The 18,433-nt window shown below is 37.8% G+C and overlaps 1 protein-coding gene across 5 annotated transcripts in view; it reads left to right on the top strand.

The window, feature by feature from the left end:
* TMTC1 (transmembrane O-mannosyltransferase targeting cadherins 1) overlaps positions 1–17,068 on the top strand; it is a 285,978-nt gene extending 268,910 nt beyond the window's left edge. For 3 of the 5 annotated variants that reach the window (XM_077953180.1, XM_001101625.5, XM_015151352.3), the window contains 5 exons: positions 43–187; positions 1,139–1,276; positions 3,028–3,150; positions 5,540–5,617; positions 10,915–17,068. In XM_077953180.1, coding sequence (XP_077809306.1) covers positions 43–187; positions 1,139–1,276; positions 3,028–3,150; positions 5,540–5,617; positions 10,915–11,055 — 625 coding nt within the window. In that variant the 3' untranslated portion in view covers positions 11,056–17,068. The remainder of the gene's footprint in view (positions 1–42; positions 188–1,138; positions 1,277–3,027; positions 3,151–5,539; positions 5,618–10,914) is intronic. The other 2 variants (XM_077953179.1, XM_015151350.3) reach the window with 1 other exon arrangement.
* The last annotated feature ends 1,365 nt before the right edge of the window (positions 17,069–18,433 follow it).

Genomic DNA, 18,433 nt, shown 5'->3' with positions numbered 1-18,433 from the left:
CTATTAGAAGAGAAATGTCAATTAGATTTTCTCCAAACTCAGCGCCCTGCAGGTGGCACACAAAGCTGAGATATTGTCACCTTTGGGGGCACTGTACTACAACACTGGCCGATACGAAGAGGCTTTGCAGATTTACCAGGAAGCTGCGGCACTTCAGCCTTCTCAAAGAGAGCTCCGCTTGGCACTGGTGAGTAGGATGAAAGAAAATGAAGTTGGCAACCTAAGCACAGCCAGCCATAGAGAGAGCTGTAGTCCTCACGCCTCAAAACTGGAGCTGGAATGCCGTAATACATCCACTGTATGAATATTCATACAGCCAATATTAGAGCCCTTCTCTAGAGACATGGACACCAAAATTACTGCATTTTTGTTTTGAAATAACTTCAAACTTACGAAAATGTTGCAATAATAGTAAAAAATTACCATATACCCTTTCATCCAGATCCAATGCTTTGTAACATTTTGATGCATTTATCACTCCCTTGTGGATGCATTTATCACTCCCTTGTGGATGCATGTAGATGTGTATCTACATACATATATATGTGTGCATATTTAGATATGTATGTTTGTATATACCTATTATTAGTATGTGTTATTTTTTCCCTGAACCATGTGGAAATTAAATGTACATATCATTCCCCTTTATCTATAAATACATTTGCAAATAGTTTCTAAGAAGGACATTCTCTAACATAACCACAGTATATTTATTAAACTCAGGAAAATTAACATCATACCAACAAAATTTTTATTTCAGTGTTTGGAACTTCACTCCTTAGATGTGCAATACATCAAATTTGTTATCTTGCTATAAACACACTGTTCTGATGAAATCAGAGGAAATTCTTTCTCTTCTGACATATTTAGCCAACCTTTTTTAAAAGCCACAAGCCATTTCATTGGATATCTTTGGTGTTTCTGCCATTCACTCACAAACGGATGCACAAAACTAAGTAAAGAAACAGACAGCAAAAAGTCAAAACCTGAAAACTGGTGATTCAGCCTTCTCTATGAGTCACTAAATTGATGCTGAGTGTGTTTGTCAGGAATGCATTCTGAATGCTTCTATTCAGGGATGCTTTATTTGATAAGGTAATGAAGTCTCTGCTAAGCCAAAGTCCACATGGTTTTGTAGGCTCAGGTTTTGGCCGTGATGGGTCAGACAAAAGAAGCTGAAAAGATGACCAATCACATTGTGTCAGAGGAGACCGGGTGCCTTGAATGCTATCGCCTCTTGTCAGCCATCTATAGCAAGCAGGAGAACCACGACAAGGTAAAGAAGGACATTGTTTCGAGTTCTTTGGATTCATGGGTTAAACATGGGGTGCACCTAAGTGATTCTCTAGTTTGCATGTTTATAAGCCTGGGAGATCTTAAATCTTATCAGTCAGCATATCCTATCTTGTGGAAACTTTTCACAGATATCCCCTTAACACCTAAGATGTCCCCTTGTAATAATATTTTCTGGGCTTATGCTTGGTGCAAAGCTTTTATGTGGTATTGTCTCAGTTTGTTTTCAGCTAAGTCTATAAAGATCAAGACCAACATTTATATGCTTTATTATTTTGCATTTTCCTTCTTCTATATTGTTTTATGTAATCCTCATAACAACCATGCTTTACAGGGCTGTTATGAGGATTACATAAAACAATATAGAAGAGGAATATATAAGAAGATTACATGAAACAGTATCTAAGAAGGAAACACAGGGTGACCTGGTGTCACAACTGTTATTGTATATCTCCATTTTAAAAGTCACATAATCAGTACATTTATAAATTGACTCAATAAAAGAATTGTTGAAGGCCTGCTATGTTCTGGCCACTGTAGTAGGCATCAGAAATAAAGTGATATTAAAAAAACAAAAAGTCACTGCCCTTGTCTTCGTGGAGCTAACCCATAGAGAAGGAGATTAAACAAGTACTCACAAAACAAATGGAGAGTGATAGCTGTGCCCAGGGATTATCATGAAGAGCTACCTGTCCCAAAGAGCATTTAATCAGGGGACCCGATGACTCTGGGAGGCCAGGTTTCCCTGTGAAGTGATGTGAAGGTGAGGGCTGGATGAAGAATAAGAGTTACCAGGCAGAGGAAGAAGCAAGCAGGATTCTGGTCCGGGAAACACACATGAAAAGCCGGTGGCAGCAGCAAGGGGCATCTCTGAGGAATGGGCATGAGGGAGCGGGAGTACCATAGGAACGCAAGCACAGGCTGCTGGGAGGACACTCCCTGGGGCCAGGCCAAGGGTTTTGTTCCTTACCCTGGGAGAAGCTTTGGGTTTCTGTGGAGAGGAGCAACATGATAGATAGTTGCTTTGAGGGGATCTTTGGCTGCAGCGAGGTCAGTAAGTGCTGGGGGCAGAATGGTCACTAGGACCTGAGAGGGACTGGTGGGGTGGTCCCGATGGACCCATGTTCAGGGCAAACGTCTGATGCCAAATCTTATTTTCTTTCAACTGTATCACACCACCTCCCTGTAAAGTAATCAAGGATATTTTATTGCCACTCATCAATACATGAGAAAACTGGAGTATAAAAAAGTTATTTTGTCAGGGCCACTAATTCCCAGTGAGAAAATCAAAGATAATGAAGAATATATATATATATTTGAGACAAGGCCTTCCTCTGATTCCCAGGCTAGATTTCAGTGGCATGATCTCACCTCACTACAAGGTCCACCTCCCAGGGCTCAAGAGATCCTCCCACCTCAGTCCCCCCAGTAGCTGGGATTACAGGTGCGCACCACTACACCTGGCTAATTTTTGTGTTTTTTTGTAGAGACAGGGTTTCACCATGTTGCCCAGACTGATCTTGAGCTACTGGGCTCAAGCAATCTGCCCGCTTCAACCTCCCAAAGTGCTAGGATTACAGCCATTAGCCACCACGCCTGACGAAGAATTGTATTTTGATTGTCACATACCACACCCGCTGACACACAGGAACAAAAAATATAAATTTTATCAGTTAAGTAAGTTTTTCTTTACCTAATCAGCATTTATCCTGTCTTACTTTCCAACTTCTGCAGGCACTTGATGTTATAGAGAAGGCTCTCCAGCTGAAACCAAAGGACCCAAAAGTCATTTCTGAACTTTTTTTCACAAAAGGAAACCAACTAAGAGAGCAGAACCTTCTTGACAAAGCTTTTGAGGTATAAACTTTTCATTGAAACTAATACTCTTTCTCTCTTTAAGGAAATATGTACAGTAAGATCTATCACTGGCATGTTTGTGGAGTGAGTGAGTTTTTTGACTAATTGACATAAAGTTTTGTTTATTTTTTTATCATTGAGCATCTGGCCCTTGACTATTCAGAATTACACATTTATTTTTCTGAATAATCATCTTTAACTTGACATTCACAGCATTCCGCATTTTGGTCTCAAACTAGCTTCTCTCTGTCTCTCTGACTGCAAGAACCTTCTATTCCAGCTGGACTAGTACCTGAAAAGCCTTGGACATTTCCACATGTCCTTGAAACGCCCTCTCTTGACTTGGAGGATGAGATTTCCACTCATCCACCAAGACACAGTCTTTGTCCTCCTGCCTTAGGAAGCCCTCCCTAACCATCCTTATTCCCTGTGACCTTACTTCTTCTGAACTCTTAAAAAGCATGGACTGTCTCATGAAGGTACCAGTCATTTGAAAGTGTCACATATTACATTGTATTATTAGGTCCGTCCCCCAACCCCCGTATGTGTGTGTGTGTCTCTGTGTGTACAGGCAGGTACAAATCCTTGCATAGTTTATCTCCCCAGTTAGATTGGACTTTCCTTGTAGAAAGGGGCTGCATCCTTCTCTGTTCTAAAACAGTGTTTTGCATCTTATAAGGTGTTCAGTATCTACGGCTTTGGAATAAAACTTATTCACAGGTTGAACTCAAGAAGACATTTATAAGTAGAAATAGAAATGTTAATGTTGCATACTTTAAAAATTTGTGACAATGTTAAATGCTTTTTCCTTATATCTGGTAAAGCCACAAATTAATGAAGTCATAAAATTATACTAAATATATTATAGGAAAAGTAAAATCTCAAATGATACAATTGTGTTGGGAAATAAACAAGTGAGTGGCTTTTAAAATATTATTGGAAAACACATGGGAAGATATTTGGGCAGGCTCATTTGAATGTGAACCCTTTAAACAAAAACGGAAATTGTGGCATTTTATTCTGAAAAATTGTAAGCATTTTTCTCAGAATTTGTAGGGTTTTCTCTGCCTTTTGAACATTTTCAATATCTTCATTCTTATTTATAACTAATGTGAACATTATTAATAACTTAATTGTGAATATTTATGTGTGTGTGTGTGTGTATATATATGTATATATATGGCCATTGATTCATAATAACAGCTAAAATGTATTAGCACTTTATGTATGATTCATATGTATTATGTAACTTAATCTTCACAGGAATCCTACAAGAAAGGCATGGTCATTATCATCATTTTATAGTTTTGTAAACTCAGGCTTAAAGTTCATATCTTGCTCAAGGTCACAGAAATGGGTAAGAGATGGCATCAGGGTTTGAATCCAGCTCTCCTACACTACATTCCCATCTCTGCTGATATAAATTAATCCAAAAGACACACGCTTTTGGTTTATTTTAGCAGCTTTTTGAAAGTATGGTTTCTTAGCATTTCTTTCTTTCCCTTAAAACTGAAGTAGAGGAGAATGGACCAGATTGTACTTGATGGATCTGTTTGGTCATATTCTTGCTAATGAAAATAGCAAGGAACATTAAAATATATACACAAATACGTAGCTTTGTTTTTAAAGGCAATGCCCTTAACCTGTGGCTTTATTTCAGGTGACCACTTGAGACTCAGTGGTGAGCATACCCTTGATGCAAAACATGCGTAATGTTAAAAATATACCACATATCACTGATACTACATTTAATAGGATTCATGTTATTCAGACCTAAGAAAGTGCTTGAGGGATAGGTAACTCTCTTTAAACATTTGAAGACTTTTTATATGGCAGGGGAAAAAAGACTGTCTAATGAATAAAACTATCCCCTAGTAAAGTAGATGTTCTTAAAGAGGCGGTGATCCATTTTAAGAATTAGAGCATAGGCTGAACGACTAGGTCAGTTATATTGTAAAAGGGCATATTGCATTAGGGTTAAACTGCTTAGAGGACTACCCCAAAATTCTGTCATTATAAAAAGAATTTTCTTACCAATTCCATTTGCAGTGAAAAAAGGCCAAAAAGTATAATTTTCTTGCAGGTCAAGGACAGTTGAAAATGATATGATATCATAGAAATCACCAGAATTCCCTGCAGGCATCCTCAGTCTCTCTAAGTCCAAAGGTTAGCTCTGCAGGGAAATTATACATTTCAGTTTCCTCCACTTTAGAATCATCAACTTTGAAAAATAATAGAAATAAACAGGGTCTCCTGTGAACTAGTAGCGGCTGGTTTCATTGTATTAATACCTTAAATTTTCACATGTGAAGAAAGTGGTTTTGGCAATCCTGGAGCGTTAAAGATGGGGCTTTGTTTCCTAACCTGAAGCTATTTCTTATTTATTTAGAGCTATAGAGTGGCTGTGCAACTAAATCCAGACCAAGCACAGGCCTGGATGAACATGGGTGGCATCCAACACATCAAGGTAGGAGAATAATTCACTTCCATGTGGACTGGGCTTTCCCCTTGTGTTTTCTCTTTCTGTCTTTCTTCTTTCTTAAGGGATCAAGGAACTATTGTTAATTTCCTTTTTGAAATCATTTGAATATCAAAAGCATGGGAGCTTAAAAGTGAAATAGCTCAGTTTATGTTCACTTTGCATTATCTAAATATTGAATATCATGAAGCTATTTTAAAAATAAATCTATATAAATTAGATTTTATGATTTTTCTAACCATGAAGAAAATCATATGTACCTAACAGAAGTATCACACAGCGGATAAAATCTGTTTATGGGAACTAAATCCTTGTTCAAGCTCAGTAGCTCAGTATAGCTTAATTTCTTCCCAGTTTCACTCACTGTCAAGATTAAAGTGTTACTTAGAATATTACTTTCTATTTCTTATATCTAATATACCTTTTCTCCCTAATTTTTTACTAAAAAGCAAGCTTATTTGTTGTTTTGTTTTTCCAAAGGAAAAGCACTACCTTTGGGTGAGTCTTCCCAAGGATTGAAAATGACTTTTGGGGGACTATTATCTGTAACTAATACAATGAACGATTCACCATCATTCATTTATCCATCCATCCATTCATTTTCTAAGCATCTATGGCAAACATCCTATGTGCCAGATCCCCTTCCAGACACTGGGAATACAGTAATGAACCAAGAAGACAAAAATTCTTGTTCTTCTGGTGCTAGCAGGAGGAAATATATTAATATAAGGAGGAGGAGGAAGAGGTGATATGTTACTACAAACGTACATACATGAATGCTTAATGCATACATATGTGCATATGTATATGTATAAAATATATTAGATGGTGATAAGTGCTAAGGAGAAAAAAGAGAAAGAAGATTGGAATGCCAGGGAATAAGGGCTAAAATTTTAAATTCAGATGGTTAGGAAAGGGCTCAGTTACAAAGTAGTATTTGAGCAGAGACCTGAAGGAGTAAGCCGTGTGGCGAAATAGGGAAAGAGCACCAGCACGTGCAAAGGCCCTAAGGTTTGAGCATGCCTGTTGTTTAAAGAGTAGGGAGGAGGCAGCGTGGCAGGGAGAGAGCAAAGGAAAGGAAATGGGAGAAGCTGGGGTCAGAGAGGGTGCAGGGTCAGATCATGCAGGCCTTCAAGGAGTTTGTAGTTACTTGGGCTTTTATGCCAAATGAGTCAGGGTTTTTGGAGGACTTTGAGCAGAGAAATGCCATGATCCAACATGTTTTTAAAGAACCACTCTTGTTTAGCTAACAGATTTTCAGTCTCTGCACTGACAAAATAGCAGTGTAGTGATTAGAATTTGAACAAAGTCCTAATGGATTTTACTGTTAAGTGGAAACTGATCACTCTTGGAAACACACACAAAAAAGAGGACCCATGATTACACAAATGGGAGGGGTTAATGGGATAATTACCCTGCAACTGACAGCTTTGATCTGATAGATGGTGAATTCAAGCACGATATTTATCAGAGCTAAATTGCCCAAGCTCTGATCTTAATGATATTCTAGGATATCCAGTAATATCTAGTTGGGAAACATAGAATGAACTTACTTTAAAAGAGTAAAATGATAATTTTAAATATTTTTAATCATATATTAAATAGTTACATTTTCAAATACAGTCTCTGCATGATATCATTTTGGTCCAAGGCAGATCATATATATGATGATGGTCTCATGGTCTCATAAGATTATAACAACATGTTTTTACTACATCTTTTTTGTGTTTCAATATGTCTAGATACACAAATACCACTGTGTTACCATTACCTACAGTATTCACTACACTAATATGCTGTACAGGTTTATGGTCTCGAATCCATAGACTATATCATATAGTCTAGGTGTGTAGTAGGCTATTTCATCTAGGTTTATGTGGCTATATCCTATGATGTTTGCCAAAAGGAAAGTCACCTAATGACGCCTTTCTCAGAAGGTACCTTTGTCATTAAGTGATAAATGACTGCAATGTGCTCAATACGTTTTCAGATGGAGTGTGTCTGCAGCTAAAACAATGGGTTTAATTGTTAATTAGAAAAAGTGCAACAAATACACTCAAAAGTGTCCCCAAGAAGTCTGGAAATAACAGAGAAAATAGTATGTCTACTGCACTCTTTAACAGGTGAACCCATTGCTTTAAATTAGGAAGTACTTCCCTTGGGAAAGTGTCTAGAGATTAAAGAAGGATCTATTTACTACATTATTTTAAAATATAATTAGTGCTGAGTAAAAATTAGTTTATCCTGTTTTTTGTCTTTGTGGCCATCATGTACTAGGTTGACCAATACAAAATTGCCACCTTTGTAGTTTTAAAGTGGTCTGATATCAGTTACTTTATATGATGCGATCTAATGTAAATATATAGAGCAGACACATGGCTCAGATGTGATCATTTTGATGCCACTATTAGAATGCAGGGTTGTCATTTTATGAAGCCTAAAAGATAATTATGACCTTTCTGTGTTTTGCATTGCCAGGTAATGTGTGCATCAGGCATTGTTATCCCATTCCTAGGCCTCGCTCCTTCCCTGAACTGGGGGAGGCGTAGGCAGACCTGAGAGCTCCAGGAAGGTTGAGAGTTGGAATATAGTACTTTGCAAGAAAGTTGCAGAAAGAGATGGGGGAAAAATGAGCGAGTGTCGTAGTTGTCTCTTGCTCATGACACTTGGTTATAAAAAGTGATGCTTCTTACGAAGTCTTACATATAAGATGAAATGAGTGGACCAAGAAGTTATAATACATTTTTTATCATCAAAAAGTTGCATCAACCAGGCTATAGCACAAAGTCTGATTTTCAGTACTGCGTCATGACAGTAAATATGCATTTTCTTTCTTTTTCTTTTTTTTTTTTTGAGATAGAGTCTCGCTCTGTCGCCCAGGCTGGAGTGCAGTGGCGCAATTTTGGCTCACGGCAAGCTCTGCCTCCCAGGTTTACACCATTCTCCTGCCTCAACCTCATGAGTAGCTGGGACTACAGGTGCCCGCCACCACACCAGGCTAATTTTTTTTTTCATATTTTTAGTAGAGACGGGGTTTCACCGTGTTAGCCAGGATGGTGTCAATCTCCTGACCTTGTAAATATGCATTTTCTAGAATGATGCTGTCCAGCAGAATTTTTGTGACAATGGAAATGTTCAGTATCTGCCTTGTCCGAGGCAGTAGCCACTAGCTACATGTGGCTATTGAGCACTTGAAATATGGCTGGTGCAACTGAGAAACTGAATTTTTAATTAATTGTAACTAATTGAAATTGGAAAAGCCACTTGTGATTAGTGGCCACCAAGTGAACACAGTTCTGGAAATTGGATAATTCAGATATTTTACCTAGCATCTAGGGAATTGGAGATACTGACTTAAGGGATATAACTATTTTTTAAAATAGGGCCTCTAGGCTGGGCACAGTGGCTCATATCTATAATCACAGCCCTTTGGGATGCTGAGGCTGGCAGGTCACCTGAGGTTGGGGGTTTGAGACCAGCCTGGCCAACATGGTGAAACCCTTTCTCTACTAACAAAATACAAAAATTAGCCGGACATGGTGGCACACGCCTGTAGTCCCAGCTACTCTGGCGGCTGAGGCATGAGAATTGTTTGAACCCAGGAGACAGAGGTTACAGGGCCCCAACATTGTACCACTGCACTCCAGCCTGGGCTACAGAGGAAAAAATAATAGAGCTTCTACTTTAGTTCAGAAAAGGGCAATTTGAGGAAGAGAAAAGGAACTGGGTTTTGTGAGAAAGGACAGAGAAGCCTCGTGATCAGAGAAGAAGAACCCAAGGCCCTTGACTGGGGCTGACATTCAAGGAGCCTCCTGGAAGAATTGTTTCAAAATCAACTGCAGGCAGAACAGATTGTGAGAGCACTCTTAGACCCAAAAGTGTACAGCTGTCTGCATGTAAGTGCTAAGGCTAACAAAAATCAGAGGACATTTGGAAGACATATCCTCGAATTGAAAACAATAATAATTGAATATAGCAAATGCAAGTTCCCACTTGTTCAGCAATCTGTTTAACTTCTTATCAGAGTCATTGTTAATACTTCCTTTTGTTGTACATGCCAGTGCCTGGATATCTAATGCGCAATTTCTTGTTCTGTCATTTCCACTTTCCTTTTCACCAATATGACCAGGGAATACAGTAAGAAATAGACACTATTGACACAGAGCCTGGATAGTCACTAGTAACAGTAATGATAGTATCATATTGAGCGCTCACTATGTGTCTAAGCTTTTGACAGGTATTTGGAAGATAGGTAAGCATTCGATAAGTATTAGTTGCTTGTTGCTACATGTGTCTTCACTCTAAGAGATATAATTTTTAATTGTGATGGAAATGTAGAGGGTCACGGGTATTTATCCACATGGGACCTATAACTAAAAATAGATGGAACAAATTGATACTTTTTGTAATGGGGGGAACTCCAACAATCTTAGCTCTGAGACTTTGCAGAATACAGATCTAAAAGAGAGTGGAACGAATAAGGGAGGTAATACATCCAATAGCAGAAAAAGTGCTGAAAAAAGCTAATAGCTATGACCGAGTTGCCAGGGACCCCTTCTGGGACCAGGCACACATGGTTGCTAGTTGAAGAGTCAAACAAAACAGTTGGAAGCCAACAGAGGTGGGGACAGTTGTGTTTAGTAGGTCAGGAGTAATATACTATACTGCACTAAAAGTATACAGCTGGTGCATACTGCTGCAAACCCGCAGTAGTAGAAAATTTGACTTCACATTCTTATCAACACTTTTCATTGCATAAAAACTTTATTAGGCGAAAGTTACTTTTAGTTTTAAGCTGAAGATTAGAATAACTGCTATATCACTAAACAGATAGAGTGGATACACAAACTATTTAATCATTCTTCTTGCAGTTTTAAAAACATTTTCTCATCTCTCATTCTCCCACCCCCTCCACCCCATTCCCCTGATATGAATTTTGTGCCATGGTTCCATTTAATTACAAAGGAACAGTACTAGCTCCCTGAGGACACTAGGAAACGATAACCTCACACCCTGCATTAGTAGAATTGAAAATCTGTTTTTCTGTCATTTATCCTTACAGTATAACTCTCCTCTTTCACATTCTCCAGCTGATCTAGTGCTTAAAACAAATAGAGTCTCCAAAAGCACCAATAGACAAGGATAAAATTACACATACATACAGAGTTTCCATACGAGAACATTAATGCAAAACTGGGCAGAGGGTCAGTTTCTTAATCTCTTCATTCTCTGAGAGAGTTTTGTGATGGATCAGAATGTAATTGCTCTCTCTTTCTCACCCCCAGGGAAAATATGTGTCTGCAAGAGCTTATTATGAGAGAGCCTTACAGTTGGTTCCAGACAGCAAACTGCTGAAGGAAAATCTTGCCAAATTGGATCGCCTAGAAAAACGATTACAAGAAGTTCGAGAAAAGGATCAAACATAGCACCGTTTGAGTCAACCTCATAGGATAATGTGGTCCCTCTGAAAAGGGAGTGATGGAAGCCTTGCTTTCACATCAGCAGGGGCACAACTAATGAGATTTTCGCTCATTCCGAGTTCACGGTGACACATTTTGGGGCATCTGCTGGTAGCCCAGTGCTGAAGGACTTGCTTTTCCACGAAGGAAGACGAAAACAGCAAACGAGGGCAAGAAGGTCTGAGAGGGAAAGAGAACGACATTTACACATTTTGCAGATTTTTGTTTGGTTCAACTCCAGATTTCTCTTGATAGATCTCTGTGCTTTTGAGACCTGGAAATCTAATTCTGTTTAGACATTTTTTTGTCCCAGAAATACAGAAGCTTGAAATGCTGTGAAGGCAGAGCTTCTATTCCTTATGGGATGAAATATTTCAAAAGAGGATAAATCCTCTGTGGTAAGCCATTTGGAAAATCCGACCAAGAATTGGCTTATTTAATTCTCCAGAACCAGAAATGAGTATCTAATAGCTTTTGTAGAACCTTCCAGAATATGTGGGGAAAAAGGGCTATTGCTAAGTGAGCTTTATCTAATATCCCCCTAAGAGTATTCCTAGTGCTTTTTTGAGGAATTAAAGGGAAGCTCCTGGAATTGTATATGGATGTCTTTATCCCTAGGGGGACATCAAGGAGCCGGGCACCCCTGATTCTTTATGGAAGTGTTTAAAACTATTTTGATTTTATTACAAGTATTACTAGAGTAGTGGTTCTACTCTAAGATTTCAAAAGTGCATTTAAAATCATACATGTTCCCGCCTGCAAATACATTGTTATTTTGGTGGAGAAAAAATAGTATATTCTACATAAAAAATTAAAGATATTAACTGACAGAAATGTCCTACTTTATTATCTTAATGTTCAGACATCATGAGATTTATTATTTTTTGAAAAATATATTTAACCATTGAGGAAACTTTGTGATGTATCACAGAAATCTTCATAGATTCTAACTAGATGGAAAAAGAGCTCTATTTATTTGTGTTCCTAGGCTTAATGAGAATTCTGGGCTTAGAACATCAATGATTAATACCTAGAATTCTTTGTTTTGAGAATATTATGGAGAATGCTCTAAAAATCTAGGGTAAAGATCTAAATTCAAATTTTAAATATATATTTATATTTAAGAGATAGGGAAGGCAAAGTTGAACTCACAATTTGACATTTATTTTTAGTGTTATTTATTTCATAACTTATAAAATAATTAATATATATACACACACACTTCTTTTTTCTCTGTACAAAGTGGTTTTAATATCAGCTTTCAAAACTGATCTTATAAATGTAAATCTAAATTGTAAAATAGTTAAGTTTTAACAGTCCATTCCAAAATTTGTGTTGATTATTCACTTGCTAAAGAGATGTGAGGAATCAGCCTTCAGTGTTTTGGCAGTAGTATGTTTTGGAAGTGAAGAAGTTGGAACACCTGATTCTAATTTGGTCTTCATCATTAAAAACAAAACCAAAACACTCCAGGCAGTACTGTTTGTAGTGGTGAGCCAGGTATCACACAGACATAATAGCCTAAAGGCTCACATAAGTCACATGCTCAGGCCAGGGCAGGGTAAAAATAGCCTTCTGCTTCTTTCAACCCAGTATCACGAAGCACTAGCCCAGTGTTATTATTTGTTTTGTCAAGGTAAGTCTAAGTAAACAAGAAAAATTTCCGCAGAAGGCGTGGCGAGGGGAGTATTTTAAATGCAAATGATTACAGAATTTGAATTAGCACGCATCTCTTTGTGTGCATCAGTAATCCAATAATGTATATATTACCACTACGATCGCTTGTTTCTAGTAGTTTTTTCGTGTTATATAACATAAATGTATCCACAACCTTAACTAAGATATATTCTTCCTCCCAAAATCATAGTCCTAGGGTCAAGAAACATACTCCTGTGTTTATTGTAAAATAACAACCCCACCCTCAGATTGAAAAAACATGAAGCCCTAATGTCTAGGACTTTATTACAACTTTTCAGAATAATCTGTAATGAAAACTGATGCTTAAAACTTTAATGGAAAAGACTGAGCCCCAAATTGTGAACAGTTATTACACCTTACTTGAAGTGCTTATAAAGATAGGAGAGTACATTTGTGGGAATAATGGAAATGGTGATTTCAGCCTAAAAGTTCCTGAGGGTAAAGGATCACATGACCTTCAGGAAACTTTGTCTGACTCCTGGTAGGTGCTTTCCTATCTGCCCCCATCCTTCCCTCCCCCTTTTCCCTTTTCTTCCCTCTCTTTTTCTCTCACTGTCAGTCTGTCCACACACACTGGCATCTTTTGAACACTAAAAGTAAGCACTGTTTTTTAAAAAAGTCATTATTTGTTGGATCAGATACTTTTATCCCAAGTGAATACCTTCACTGAGATGTGGCCAATGCAATAGTTTCACAGTTAAAACAGTGCATATAAGAAAATAAATCACATACTATTTTTCAAAGATATTAAATGTATTTTGTAACTATTTTCATTTGGTCCTTGTAACACGAAATAATACGTGGAACTTATCTTTATAATAAAAACGGAGTGCCCTCATTCATCACAGAGGTGCATCTAGTTTGCCCTTAATGAAAGTATACTTGCTGTGTGGATTGATAGCACCTTCTTGAAATGGAGGAGCACAGCTGGCTTCATGGATGTGCAATGTTTGCAGTCCCACGGGGCCCTGCACTCTGAAGCACGCTGAGCTCAGTTGAATGTCTGATTTTTACTTATTTTTTTGAGACACAGTTCCACTTTGTCTCACTTTGTCACCCAGGATGGAGTGCAGTGGCGAAAACATGGCTCACTATAGCCTTGACCTTCCTGGCTGAAGGGATCCTCCCAACTCAGCCTCCCAAGTAGCTGATACTGCAGGCATGTGCCAGCATGTCCAGCTAAGTTTTGTATTTTTTGTAGAGACAGGATTTCACCATGTTGCCCAGGCTGGTCTCAAACTCCCGGGCTCAAGCGATCTGCCCACCTCGGCCTCCCAAAGTGCTGGGGTTAGAGGCATAAACCACCATGTCTGGCTGAAATTTTTAATAATTCTTAATAATTTTTGAGCAAGAGGTCCACACTTTCATTTTGCACTGGGTTCCTAAACAGGTTCTGGGTAGGAAGGAAAGTGGCTGAGGATAAAACAGGAGTTGCTTTGGCCTGGCTGAACATTTGAACCAATGATCAGAGTTTCATTTTATGATTGTGTTACTCTGAACAGATTTGTTATTTTTTTCCAGCTACATTTAGAGTTCCTCATGTATATATCACCCCTCTTTTTCCAGTCCATCTAACCTCTCCTTTTTTTGGTACCTAGAATCAGTTCCCCTTGCCTTCAAAATCCCTGACAAGTGTCCATTTCTTTATGTATGCTTTGATATAGAAGCCACAAGAATGGCTTTAGCAGCTTATTTTAACCTTATGAATTATTCATTCAGGATTTTTTAAATGATTCAGATGCTTTCGATCTGTTAACAGTATTTGTAAAACATGTTTCAGTGATACAACATAGGTGAACTAAACCAAAGATGCAAATGCCTTGGAGGAAAAGAAGTTTTATTATAGAGAATCCTGAGATATATCCTTTTGGGTTGTTTAATTTAAAGCCTATCACAAAACAAAGAGAATTGTCGCACTTTAATTCCAACCTCCTACAGTACCACACAACCCTTAGCATAAGAATCTGAAATTTGTAATAGGTGGTACCTAGTTTGATGCAGTGTTTTGCAGTGGTTGTGCAAATGCCTCGTGAAACGGTTTTTCAGTCAGACTAAATGAGAAAATCTAAACTGTCCTATCAAAACTGGCCCGCAATAACTGTAATGTGAGGAGAAACAAAGCAAATGTGGGTTTCCTATTGTCGTTGTAAGACATTCCAGGTTCTCAGATTGAAGAGCTACATTCAGCTGATAGTTGACATCTGTTCCCTCACACATAGTGGCTCTCAACACGGCTGCACTTTGGAATCACCTGAGGACCTTTCAGAATCTCTGGTTGAATCATCCTGGCTGTTCATGATTCCAATGTGCAGCTAGGCTGGAGAACCGCTACAAGGCTGATAACTGTAATGGGAGTTTGAAACTTTTACAAAATAATAGATGTTTATAATCTTTTGCAATTTTTACTTTTAAATCTGTACTAAAATGAGCCAAAGAAGTCTTAACAATGATTTATGGCACAATTGGTTGGTTGAGGCTATCGTTCCATGATTCACAAATAGGTGGTTATGTGGGGTGGTTTTGCACTTGTGGCAATTGGACTACAATTTGGCCTTAAAATTACAGAATTCCTGGTTCTCAGATGGAGAGGAATTGCCTTGAAATTTGCATGTACCAGACTAAGTGCCCAGTATATATGACTGATATTTTCATGACTCATAGAAGGTGTCCATGGTATAGAGTTTATGCCTATATCTCTATCTTTATTTGGGGCACACATGAGTTTTTGTTAATTATTTCTTACTCGTACTTATTAGAATCTGTTTTTGAAAAAAAAAAAAAAGAAACTTTTGCTTTGACTTTGTGGTGGATTCACCTTCTTAAAATAATAAATCTAGAGGATATTAGGAACGACATTCACAACAAATATAGTTAGAGGTGATTTTTAAAAAATTTTTGTTTCCTGGTTTCCAAATTACATTTACTTTGATTTGATTATATGTTGGTATCTTCCAAATATAGCTTAACTTAGCTATCTAGATGGTATCTTTTGACATTTGAAAAGAATAAATACCTGTCAAATCTTGCATTTAGGCTGCAGTTGAATAAAATAAAAGCTTAGGGTGTCAAAAATAAGATAGAGAAATATTATAACATTTTATAATTATTCTTGAAGTCTTTGATACAAAAGGAAAATATGTTGAATAGTTCTTCCAATATTATTTCCCTCAATATTTTATTTGTAGCCATGTAACTTAAAGAGAACAGAAAATAACTGCAATCAAAAGCATGGTTTAATATCAATCAAAGTGGCACAACAGAATTGATAAGATCTTTATAACAATCAATTGGCTGATATTAAAATATTGATTTTAATTGATCTTTTCAATTAAAGTCTTTATGGTCTGTAACTCATAAAATCAGCATCCACCACAATATATGCTCATTATTGGTTTGTAAGCATAGATCACCATTGACTCCCACCTGGAAAGACACGTCTATGTCTAAAAATCCAGTAGTTTCTTCGCATTCTCAGTAGTACACATTGTATATGTATATGTATCAAATTTGGTAGTTTTCAATATGTGTGATGTCCTTTGGGGGTTATTTGTCTTGCTGGTCCATAGAAGGGGTACACTAGCCCAAGAATCAAGACATCTGAGTTCTAGTTCTAGCTCTGCCACTGAAGAGCCACCTTACCTGGGCCAAGTTGGCCAGTGTCTCAGTCATGTTTACCACCCATGAAAGGACTGGTTGGTTTGATGTTTCCATTAAGCTCAATGAGTAACTCGAATGGTTACTCTTGAATCTGGATTGAAAAACACTATGCATCTGATGAGATAATTCATAACTGTTGCCCTTTTTTTAATGATACAACCCTAAAAGTGACTGAATTGCCCAAATGCTTGAACATGGCAGAGGTAGTTACTCTTATTTTACAGTCTGTGCACTTAAAAATTCCTACAGTGATTGTTACTTTACTGGGGATAAAAGATGAGGTGAAACTTCCTCCCAAGGAATTAAAATATCTGTAGAAGCCATGGCTCGCTTTTACAATGTGGAAATCATTTGATTTGCTGTAATTCACGCAGATCCCTCCTTTTGTCAGGGGGAAATGATTTGCATCATGTTCTTTTTTCACACTTCCTGTTTTGATCAGTTGTATGTAAATGTACATTTTTGTTACTTTGACTGTGCCCATTAGAATTTATCTTCCATAAAGTATTTCTTCCATTGAGTCTAATGATGTATACTTTGCCTAGGTCTTTCCAAAATTAAATTTATGTAAATGTCTATTTTATATAAAATATTATTAAAATAAGTATGTCTGGTTTCAATCTCTCAAGTACTTCATGGTTAGTACCTACTGATGTCCGTGTCACCAGGAGTGTCTGTTTTAACAATTTTTTTAAAAGGACCATCTTCCTTCCTTCTTTCATTCATTTACTCATTTCATTGCATTGTTCTGCGTGCTTCCTGTCGGCTCTCTTCCCCTTCCTCCACACAGTGCCAATTCAGTACTCGCCCACTCCAGATCCACTCCCCCATCATGCTTAGATGCTGTCACCTCTCTCTTCACAGAGTAAATAAAAGGTAGAAAGCAGATATCCCTCAGTGCCCTGCACTTCATCTATACATTTTCCTGCACCTAATTCTATCCTTTCTTTTCTCCTGTTATCATAATGGAAGAAGAGGACCCTAGGTTCTGAATTTTGCCTCTTATGTAACTTCATTCCATTCCTTAACTTCTCCTTCATCTTTTAACTTCTTTCTTTTGCTGACTTTTGTCAAATTGTCAGTTCTTCTCTATCTTAAAGCACATACACAGGTAATCAACACCAAAACAATTTGGAAAAAAAAAATCCTCTTCTATTTCATATTATCTGTAGCTGCTATCACATCTCCATCTGTCCTTCACAGCCAAGCTTTTTGAATAGCAGATCACAGTTGTCCAATGCTAGTGAAGATGTCCAAATTAAAGACAGATTTGCTGTACATCACAAGTCACCACTTTCTGGGGGTAGTCCAGCCCACTCCTCTCCTTGATATCCTTTCCTTTTCTGAAGTTATTTTAAACATAAAAAGAGGATTCTTCCATTTGGATGTTTTAATATAACTACAAACTCAATTTATTTTTAAACCATTACTTTATTAGAACATTTGAGTCTAAAACTAATGGCCTGACTTTTTTTTTTTTTTTTTTTTTTTGAGATGGAATCTCACTCTTGTTGCCCAGGCTGGAGTGCAGTGGTACAATCTTGGCTCACTGCAATCTCCACCTTCTAGGTTCAAGAGATTCTCATACCTCAGCTTCCCATAGCTGGGATTACAGGCATGTGCCACCACACCCAGCTAATTTTTTTTTTTTTTTATCTCTAGTAGAGATGGAATTTCACCATGTTGGCCAGACTGGTCTCGAACTCTTGACTTCAGGTGATCTGCCTGCCTCAGCGTCCCAAAGTGCTGGGATTACAGGCATGAGCTACTGAACCTGGCCTATGGCCTGGCTACTAATGGTGTGTAATTCTTATTGAATGGCTCTTTTTCCACTTAATGGAAAGGCATTATTCTGTGAGGCCTGTAAGGGACTAAACCTTGGTATATAAGAATAGGGTCTCAGTTGAAGCTGTGGGTTTTGAACTCTGGAAAAAAAGGGAGTTGTCCTGTAACAGGAAATGAGACAGTGCCCCACCGCATGGAGATTCCC

This window comes from Macaca mulatta, chromosome 11 (genome assembly GCF_049350105.2).
Source record: "Macaca mulatta isolate MMU2019108-1 chromosome 11, T2T-MMU8v2.0, whole genome shotgun sequence".
NCBI lineage: Eukaryota > Metazoa > Chordata > Mammalia > Primates > Cercopithecidae > Macaca > Macaca mulatta.
Note: the sequence above shows the minus strand (reverse complement) of the source record. Positions and strands in the feature narration are given on the sequence as shown.